This window comes from Lemur catta, chromosome 6 (genome assembly GCF_020740605.2).
Source record: "Lemur catta isolate mLemCat1 chromosome 6, mLemCat1.pri, whole genome shotgun sequence".
Classification (NCBI taxonomy): Eukaryota; Metazoa; Chordata; class Mammalia; order Primates; family Lemuridae; genus Lemur; species Lemur catta.
In genome coordinates, this window is record NC_059133.1 from 10,192,501 (window position 1) to 10,202,875 (window position 10,375).

General features: G+C 59.2%; 1 protein-coding gene across 2 annotated transcripts in view; it reads left to right on the top strand.

Annotated features, from left to right (window-relative positions):
* TMPRSS6 (transmembrane serine protease 6) overlaps positions 1-10,375 on the top strand; it is a 32,971-nt gene that overhangs the window by 10,229 nt on the left and 12,367 nt on the right. For both annotated transcript variants that reach the window (XM_045552940.1, XM_045552941.1), the window contains 4 exons: positions 2,918-3,122; positions 5,296-5,432; positions 6,769-6,881; positions 7,212-7,321. In XM_045552940.1, the coding sequence (XP_045408896.1) occupies positions 2,918-3,122; positions 5,296-5,432; positions 6,769-6,881; positions 7,212-7,321 (565 nt within the window). The remainder of the gene's footprint in view (positions 1-2,917; positions 3,123-5,295; positions 5,433-6,768; positions 6,882-7,211; positions 7,322-10,375) is intronic.

Here is a 10,375-nt window from a genome sequence, read left to right on the forward strand (position 1 = left end):
TTTATCTATTTTTAAAACAATAATAAACCTTTCCATATTGGCATAGTATTTTTATAAAAAATAACTATTTCCCAAAAAATAAAAATCTCTTTTGAAGACGGCACCATTGTACATTTCTGTGCATCTCTGGTGCCCGGCAGACAGCTGGGCACTCGCATCTGCTTCTGCTCAGTCTGCTCTCATGCCACAGGCCACACGGCCTTGGGAGCTCCACTGTGCACAAAAGGCAACACCAACATCCCTTAGTATCACTGTGACAATAGCTTTGACCTTGAGGTGCCCCTAAAAGTGTCTCAGGGACCCCGTGGGGCGCCATATTGAGAACCCCTGCTCCAGCGTAGGGTTGAAATGGCTCTCAGTATAGTCTTGCTTTATTTCCAAGTTTTGAATAATTTTATTTTTGGATGACTTTTATCCCTGCATGCCTTTCCCCTGCTCTTGGTTTACAGCATTGGTTCTCAAGCTCTGGTTCAGCGCGAGCCCAGAGCCCTGCCCTCCAGGAGCAGAGTCTCAGGGGTGGAGATGACAATTCAGATCCTCTGAGCAGATGTTTCGAGCACCACTTCCTCCATGCCAGGCCTGTGCCGGCGCTGAGGACGTCAGGGTGACTGTGTCCTGTGGAGCTCTGAGCCCCATGAGGGAGACAGACACATAAATAGATTCTTCTAACTCCACGTGCCCTTGTGAGAAAAGGGGCCCCAGAGGCAGTGGAGAGAGGGAGTTGTTCTGTCCTGGGGCCACAGAGGGACCCCGGGGCCTGCGATCTGAAGCAGCAGAAGGAGCATTTGTTCCTTTGGGGACACAACACAGGACACTGGGAACCCAGGAGGAAGGAGTTGCTCCTGACTGGGGCATCCAGGAAGACTTCTTGGAGGCAGCGTCAGATTCAGGCATGGGGGATAGGTAGGAATTTGTCAGGTTGGAGCAGCTTGTGTAGAGGCCAGGAGAGGAGAACGCACCAGGCAAGCTCCTTACTCTCGCCCAGTGACTAGAGGCACCAGGTTCCCCAAAAGTGTTTCCGATTAATAACAGAGATCAAAACATACCTCTCCACTTAATTAGCCTCAAGGAAAAAAAATATTAAAGTAGCAAGAGCAAAGCATCAGCTTGGAGCAAGACTTAAAGGACATAAACACTGGGGAGCAGCCAGGCCCCTTTCCGCAGCTGCTGGTGGAGGCAGATATCAGAGGCCCTGACCCAGGCAGACGTCAGGGGTTTCTCCCTGGGGAGGTCCGCTCCCCGCTGCAGTCAGGGCGGCCAGGGGTGAGCTGGGCCACAGGCCACAGCACCAGAGCGAAGCACGCTCACCTCTGTCACCTTCTTGGCCCTCAGAACACCCCAAGAAGATGGGACAGGGATTATTATTGTGTCCTCTTGAAAGAACTCAAGTGGCTAAGCCACTGGCCTAGAGTCGCACAGCCGAGGAGTGGTGGCGTGGGGTGGTGAAGGTGCTGCCCCTATCTGTCCCCTCCTCTCTAGTTTCCTCCACCTTGGCTCCCACTGGGGGCCAGCAGATGGCTGTTCCTGCCATAGGTTGGCCAGCCGGACAGAGGGGCCCTTGCTTGTCTGTGACTTTTCAAGGAAGACATTTTAAAGCGGAGGAAATAGGCTGAAAACTCAGGTTTTATAATTTGGAGTCACCAGGCTGCCTTCCACATCTCAGGTTCAATCCTAAATCCCAACTTCTTCCCGGCAGAACACCCAACCTCCCTGCTTGTGTGGGGAGGTTTAAATGAGATGCTGTGGCTCCACGGGAGAGGACAGGGACCCTGGTGCCCAGATCGAACACGCAGTCGCTGCTCAACACGACTATGAGTGAAGGAACGAACGATGTGGGTCGTTCTGTTGTGCAAGTTCTAGCAGCGCATGGAAGCTGGGGGAGCAGAGGGGAGAGGAGGCTCCCTGGTGTGCGGGGTGGGGTGGGGGTGGCAGGGAAGGCGGCATCAGGCGAGGCAGCCATGAGATGGCGCAGCTGCAGGGTGACAGGTCACAGGTCTCTCTCCCCAGCCCCACCCGGTCCCTCCCCACAGTCACTACCTGATGAGCCCCCACTGGGTGGGGCCCTACGCTATGCTGAGCACTGAACACGTGTCACCCCCAAGCCTTATGCAAGGGTGTTGTTACTGCCCCCATTCCAAGGCCCAGGAGAGATTAGGCGGTGGTTAGGCGAAGCCAGATCGGTCCAGCCCAGGTGGCTAAAATGGGCACCATGATACAGTTTCTCGTGGAGCAGTTGTGAGCATTCGGGAGTTGCTGAGTGTCATGCACTTGGCGCAGTGCAGGGCTTGTGGCAGGTGCTTGGTAAGCTCACCCTGTTTCCTTCTCGTGGAAGTGAAGCCCTCATTCCTTCTCCCCTTGTTCCTTGCACGGTCGGTCGCCTCGCTGGTCGCTGGTCTCCAGTTCCTCAGTGTTGCTCCCCGAGCCAGGCGTGTGTGGTCCCAGCCAGACCACGCCCCAGCCCTGCCTAACCTCCCACGGCTCCCTGTGGCCGCAGGAGAAAGCAGCGCCCGTCCCGGGTGTGGTCTGGGCTCTGCCCTCCTGTCGCCGGCTTGTCCTCTTGCCACATACGTCCTGCTCGCTCTGTGACCCCGGGATGCCCCTGAGCCACAGGCCGGGGTTGCACCCTCACTGCCTGTCGCCGCATCTGTCCCCGCTGTTCTCGGCACTCCCAGCAGCAGCTGGACCTTTATCAGGGCAGTCGCCAGGCCTGGGGTGGTGTTCAGTGAATGAATGACTGAAGCAGTGAATGAATGTGTGAACGAGGAGGCTGGGAAGCGGAAGCAGCAGGGAAGGAGGGAGACGGCAGAGCACGTCTGGCCGTCCCCCTCGGGCTCCTCTCCCGCCCCACCCCAGCCCTGGGGGGACCTCTCCTTCCGGCTCACAGGAGTCAGGGGCTCTGCCCCTCTCCCCGCTCCAGGCTGTTACCGCTACAGCTACGTGGGCCCGGGCCAGGTCCTCCGGCTGAAGGGTCCCGACCAACTGGCCTCCAGCTGCCTGTGGCACCTGCAGGGCCCCGAGGATCTCATGCTCAAACTCCGGCTCGAGTGGACGCTGGCCGAGTGCCGGGACCGACTGGCCATGTACGACGCAGCCGGGCCCCTGGAGAGGAGGCTCATCACCTCGTGAGTCCCTGGCAAGGTGGGCGGGGGGAGGGCTGGAAAGGGGGTAGGTGATGTGGGGGGGGTCAAAGATCATGCCCAGAATTCTGAGATGGGGCTGCATGACCCTGGGCCTGGGTACCTGGGAGACAGGAGAAGAGGCTGGCAATGGCCATGTGCTGTGGGCAGTCACCCTCCCCTCTCTGAGCCTCAGTTCTCCCATCTGTAACAAAGCAGTTGTTCTAGATGACCTAAGATCAACTCTGGGAGGCAACACGGTTTGTTGGACTGTTTCAGAGTTTGGCAGCAGCCTGGACTTCCAGCTTCCTCTGCTGCTTCCTATCTGTGTGCCCTAAGTCATGTTGCTTCTCTGAACCTCACTTTTCTCACCTGTAAAATGGGTGTACGATCATGCTTGCCTTGGAGGGTTATTGGAGGATTCAATTCAGACTCTCTGTGCCACGCTCTTCACACACAATGAGAGCCCAGTAAATGCTAGCCATCATTCTGTCATTGTACATAGTCTACTCGGGACTGGGTCACAGAGGGCATTGAGTGCCAGGAGCAATGTGGACTTTGATGTTTGGTAAGTGGGGAGCTACTGAAAGTTTTTTTTTTGAGACAGAGTCTTGCTCTGTTGCCTGGGCTAGAGTGCCGTGGCATTAGCCTAGCTCACAGCAACCTCAAACTCCTGGTCTCAAGCAATCCTCCTGCCTCAGCCTCCTGAGTAGCTGGGACTACAGGAATGCACCACCATGCCCGGCTAATTTTTTCTATAAATTTTTAGCTGTGCAGCTAATTTCTTTTCTATTATTTTAGTAGAGATGGGGTCTCGCTCTTGCTCAGGCTGGTCTTGAACTCCTGACCTCAAGCGATCCTCCTGCCTCGGCCTCCCAGAGTGCTAGGATTAGAGGCGTGAGCCACTGCACTCAACCTGAAAGTTCTTGAGCAAAGGATTAGGGCTTTAGAGCAGGAGCCTGGTGTGGAGTGCAGAAGTTACCAGAATCCGAGGGCAGGTGGTAGGGGATAGGGAGGAGGGACTGGAAATGGCCTTGGCCTCCAGGAGCCTGGTCACCCCCCACAGGGTTGGGGGAGGGTGTTGGCCTCCAAGGCTATGTAGGAGGTCGTGGGGGGGCCATGTGAGGTGGCAGGTCTCAGAGATTGTTTGCTGAGCACTTACTTTGTGCCAGGCGCCAGGCGGGGAGCTCTTCTCTCTCACTTGGGCCATGCTCAGCTTCCAGGCAGACGGGGGTGGGACCTGAGCTTTCAGATCAAGGGCACCCTGCCCAGCCCCTGGGCATCTGCACTCATCGGCACCCCTCCTGCTGCCCTGCTGTGTGGTGACCTCAATCTGGGGTGTGCGTGGGCTGAGTTCCTGGAGGGCTCTGGGAAGTGCAGAGAAGCCAGACACCTTCTGACATCGAAGTCCAGGGAGGATGGGGACGCTCAGGGGCTTTCCCTGGGGCTTCTCTGATGCTCCCGAAAGTCTGCTGTTGGGGAGGGGACCTAGCTGCCAGGCTCTGCGCCTGCTCACTGTGGCAGCTGGCGGCTCATTCGTCATGGCCCCTTGGAGAAGGTCTAAAATCACTGGTCAGACAAGATTGGGGGTCCTCAAACTTGCACCCCAGAGACATGCTGGGGAGTGGGGGTGGGGGGTTGGTGGGGATGGGAAGATGGAGCAGGTGGGACCCTCGCCTGACTTTAACCCCGTGGGTAGATTCCTGGGGCACCCCAGGGTCACCAGACAACACACCTGCTTTCTCCCTGTCCCAGCCTCGAACGAGGCCAGGAGTCAGGGTGTGGGCAGCCAGAAAGGTGGTCCCTGCAGGTGCCAGGGTCCCTGTGGGGAACACTCGGGGTCACAGGTGATTGTGAGGGGCTGTAGTTGTGGGTGCTGCGGGACTGCAGCCAGATGCCACAATTGCGTTGTAAGCTCCAGAAGTCTGGGCCACCTCCTGGGCTCTTTCACCTGAGGAGCTCACTGGCCCTTGGAGGGCCTCCGGCCAGTTCCCTGGGGCCAGAGAGGGGCGGACACCTGCCAGGACACACAGCGGGCTGGGAGCAGACCCGGCCAGGAACCCAGGGACACAGACTCCCGTCTACCCTCCTCTGTCCCTCCAGTAGCCACCCTGCCACCCTCCCTGCCACTCCCTCCCAGACCCAGGCCCGCCCTCGACACCCTTCTCTGTTCCACCAGGGTCTACGGCTGCAGCCGCCAGGAGCCCGTGGTGGAGGTCCTGGCGTCCGGCGCCATCATGGCGGTGGTCTGGAAGAAGGGCCTGCACAGCTACTACGACCCCTTCGCGCTCTCCGTGCAGCCCGTGGCCTTCCAGGGTGAGGGGTCGGGTCCCTGGGGCAGGGGAGGGGCAGTGCAGAAACCCAGGGCCCTCCCCGGGGCGTGCCCTTCACCTTCCGTGCCCTAGCTGGGGGTGGGATGGGGCAGGGGAAGGTTCTGGAAGCTCCTCTGCTCTCCACCCAGCACCCTGGCCCTCTTCCTTCTGCTGTTCTTATTCATTTCCACCTTCTCCTTCCCCTCCTGCCCTTCCCCAGGTTCCTGCTCTCTCATGTCCTCCTTGGCTCTCACTGCCCTTCCTCTGCCCTGTCATCTTCTGATTTTCTCCTTCCTATGCTACCTCTGCCTTCCCTCCGCTCCCCTCCCTCCCCCCTGGACCTGTCTTCTCCCCTGCACCTTCCATCTGCACCCAGGGCTGGCTGAGCTGCAACACGTCTGTTTGCAGCAGAACTGAGACCTCCATTCAGCCCCAGACAGTCCTCTCGCTGCCAGGGGTGAGGGTGTGGGGCGCTTGGGGAGGGGCAATGACACAGCACTGCAAGGCCAAGGCCACTGGCCTGGCAGGTACCCCCAGGCTGCCCTTGTTGATGCCCTTCCCAGCCCCGCCCTGCCTTCCTCCTGCTTCTTGGTCTCCCTCCCCTCCCCCTATCCCAGGAAGCCCACCCCGCCCTGCACTCCAGGTCGCCTGCCTCTGGGCAGGAAGGGAGGATGGCAAGTAGCTTCTCCCCCAAGCCCCCCAGTTGCCCCCACTCTGCTCCTTCCGGCTCAGTGTCCCCTCCCTCTCCTGGGTCGCCCCAAGGTCTGCAGCAGTGACCCACCCTCCAGCCAGCCCTGCTGGGGTGCCAGAGATGGCTGGGTTCTCTGGGGGGGTCCCTGACACAGGCCCTAGGGGGAGGGAACGAGGGGCTTTAAGGCCTTGGCCACGTACAGAGAAGGCCAGTGCAGCAGAGGATGCTCCTGCTCCTCACCCTTTGGCCCCTCAGCCTCCCCCTGTGTGACCCCAACAAGCCACTCCTCTTCTCCAAAACTGGGCTTTGAAAAGGGGAATAACTCTCCCCCAGTCCACCAGAAAGCGAGGCTTGTGCAGTTGTGAGTGCATTTGTAAACTATTGAGTGCTGTATTGTCAATTACGAACATTTATTGAGCACTTACTACATGCCAGGCTATTTGAGCTTTTTATATCTATTTAATCCACTCAGTTACCCTATGAGGTATCTACTGGTATTGTGCCCGTTTTATAGATGAGGAAACTGAGGCTCAAGTTCACACAGCCACACTCAGCCACTGGGCTTTACTGGTAGTGGTGGCAGGGGAGGTGGGAGGTGCACCCTGGCGGGGCCCAGGGACCCTGTGTAATGGCTGCTCTCGGGGCCCAGGCTGCGAGGTGAACCTGACGCTGGAGGGCCGGCTGGAGCCACAGGGCGTCCTCAGCACCCCGTACTTCCCCAGCTACTACTCGCCCAGCACCCACTGCTCCTGGCACTTCACGGTGAGCCCCAGCCTGCCTGCCTACCTGCCCTCGGCCCAAAGCGCCCCACGGGCCTCCGGGACCCTGGGATGGGAGGGGAGAGGTGTTCTGCCTCTACTGAAGCCCCCACAGGCTGAGCCCTGGGTCCAAATCCTGCCAGGCGGTAGCGGGTGTGGCCAAGGTCTTCCTCTGCTGGTCACGTGATGCGTGTTTATTGAGCGACTGGCCGACTTCAGCCCCAGCGAGGGTTGTGTGTCAGTTGGCCTCCCTCTCCCTGCCTTGCCTGGGGAGGTGGGGCTCCCGAGCCGCCACAGCCCACCGGCCACCGGAAGACCCGCCCCTCCCTCCCAGGTGCCCTCTCTGGACTACGGCTTGGCCCTCTGGTTTGACGCCTATGCGCTGCGGAGGCAGAAATACGACTTGCCGTGTACCCAGGGCCAGTGGACGATCCAGAACAGGAGGTACCCGCCCCCCGGGACCCCCATTCTCTCTCGCTCCCCCACAGCTGCCCCCTTGGGAGCCCAAGACTCGGACTTCAGAGCAGCAGCACTGGCTGGTATTGGGCCCATCTGGCCCTGGTCCCAGCCCCAGCCTCCCCTCCTCCTGCCCCAGAGGTCTCAGACTCGTTTGGTCGTCAGACACTCTGGATGCTGATCGTAGTCAGAGCAAATGGTCTCATTTCTTTGGGTGCTGTAACCCCATGTCTGGCACCCGGATCCTTAAATGAGAAGACGTGGGAGCCCGGGCCTCGCAGGCGCCTGAGTGCCTTGCCCCTAAACCCACACGTGCGGCGGGGGTGCCTCTCCCCTACCCCGGCTCCCTGCTGCACAGCCAGAGCCGGTCGTTCATGCCACCCCAGCTGCTTCTGCAGGAAGGCGGCAATCAGAAATGCCCTGGGCCCCGCACCCCTGCAAGGCGCCCACCCTGGTCCCTGCTCCTGCCCTTGGGCCCTCTGGTAACTCAGTTTCTGACAAAGAAGTGAGTCCTTCCAGGGAGGCAGGCAGGAGACGGTGGAATCAGGCAGGGCGAGGAGCCATCCCCAGCGTCAGCCGTGGCTGGCGTTTGGGCACTTTCGTGAGGACTGAGTGTAGCGCTGGGAGACCGTGGGTCGCCCTGACAGCCTCAAGGAAGGGGGCATGTGAGACGGAGCAGAGCACCCTGCCGGGGGAGAGAACGGGGTGCAGGTGCAGGGGGTAATGCTCACAGGGGGAGGTCTGGGGGACAGAAGGGGGAGGCGCAGAGCAGAATGAGGCCCTCCTGTGGCTCCACTGTTGGGGGCAGAGGTCTGGGGGGACGGGAGGGATCTCGAAGTAGCCATTGCCGAGCCAGGGAGACCCGTGCTCAGCTGGAGACCATCCCAAGAGGAGATCCCACGTCTAACAGTAGGCTGGGCCCGCCCTCCCTCCCAGTCCTGGGATTCGGGGCGTGGCAGGCTGAACTCTAGTGTGCGAGATGCTTCACTTCTTGCTTCAAGGTTCCCAGCATCCAGGATTCCAATACTGGAAGATGCTAAAATTGGAAGGTTCAAAGGCTGTTCCCATTCACCAACACGTACACTCTGCTTGTTGGCTGATCCTGTTCAAAAGGATCATCCAGACAAAAGGCGACAGAGATTGACAATGCTCGCTTGACGCTTACTCCTTCGCAGGACTTTGGCAATTTATCAGGGACTGTGATTAAAAGGAAGGAGAAGTACCCAAGGTGCAACTTAGGCCTGTCCTGTTGAGGGGGTGACATGCTGGTGGTGTGACTTCAGGCCTGTCCTGTTGAGGGTGTGACATGCTGGTGGTGTGACTTCAGATCTGTCCTGTTGAGGGGGTGACATGCTGGTGGTGTGACTTCAGGCCTGTCCTGTTGAGGGGGTGACATGCTGGTGGTGTGACTTCAGGTCTGTCCTGTTGAGGGGGTGACATGCTGGTGGTGTGACTTCAGGCCTGTCCTGTTGAGGGGGTGACATGCTGGTGGTGTGACTTCAGGCCTGTCCTGTTGAGGGGGTGACATACTGGTGGTGTGACTTCAGGTCTGTCCTGTTGAGGGGGTGACATGCTGGTGGTGTGACTTCAGGCCTGTCCTGTTGAGGGGGTGACATGCTGGTGGTGTGACTTCAGGCCTGTCCTGTTGAGGGGGTGACATGCTGGTGGTGTGACTTCAGATCTGTCCTGTTGAGGGGGTGACATGCTGGTGGTGTGACTTCAGATCTGTCCTGTTGAGGGGGTGACATGCTGGTGGTGTGACTTCAGATCTGTCCTGTTGAGGGGGTGACATGCTGGTGGTGTGACTTCAGGCCTGTCCTGTTGAGGGGGTGACATGCTGGTGGTGTGACTTCAGGCCTGTCCTGTTGAGGGGGTGACATGCTGGTGGTGTAACTTCAGATCTGTCCTGTTGAGAGGGTGACATGCTGGTGGTGTGACTTCAGATCTGTCCTGTTGAGGGGGTGACATGCTGGTGGTGTGACTTCAGGCCTGTCCTGTTGAGGGGGTGACATGCTGGTGGTGTGACTTCAGGCCTGTCCTGTTGAGGGGGTGACATGCTGGTGGTGTGACTTCAGGTCTGTCCTGTTGAGGGGGTGACATGCTGGTGGTGTGACTTCAGATCTGTCCTGTTGAGGTTGTGACATGCTGGTGGTGTGACTTCAGGCCTGTCCTATTGAGGGGGTGACATGCTGGTGGTGTGACTTCAGGCCTGTCCTGTTGAGGGGGTGACATGCTGGTGGTGTGACTTCAGGTGTGGGGGCAGCATTTCTTGGCAGCATTTCTGCCCTGGTCCTTCCTGAGCTCCCTTGGGGCCCCCTTGCTACCCATCTGGGCTGAGGACGGCTGGGCCCACCCCTCAGCGTCACCTCCGGGTGACCCTGAGATTGACCCATGATTCACAGTTCTGCGAATAATGATAACGTGGGTTCCTGCCACCCCTCCCCCCACCCAGAGCTGAATTTGATATCTCGGGGAGTCCTGGGAAGGAGAGCGAACGGTCTTGGGTCTGACACCCCCTCTCTTACCCCACCCCATGGAAATTCCATCTGCCAGAGGCCGGCCCCAGCGCCAGGGGCATGGCAGTGAGGAGCTAGGGGCACTCGGGTCACTGGCCTCACAACCTGGGTGGTCAGTGGCGTTGTTCCCATTTCCCCGAGGAGGGATGGAGGCTCGCTGGGAGGAGGTGGCACGCAGCTGGGTCCACAGGTAGGGCCTCTCCCGTGCCCATCACCAGCCACAAACAGCAGGATGCAGGCCCGGGTGTACCACGCGCCCCAGGGGAGAGCCGCCTCCTCCCTCTCCGATGCAGCCGGGAGTGGTCGGGCAAGGGTCCGGGGCTGGGGCGCTAGGGACTCTGTGAGCTGCCCTGGGGCAATGACAGAGGGTGTTTTAAATGTGGAGCATGGATGGGGATAGTCTTAAAAGGAATGCCGCCGTGATGGTGGGTTTTAGGCACCATGACAGACTCCAGCGGGCTTGGAGGGGTCTCTCCCAGTGTCCATAAGCACCTTGGAGCTACAGAATGTGTGCGCTGGACTGGTC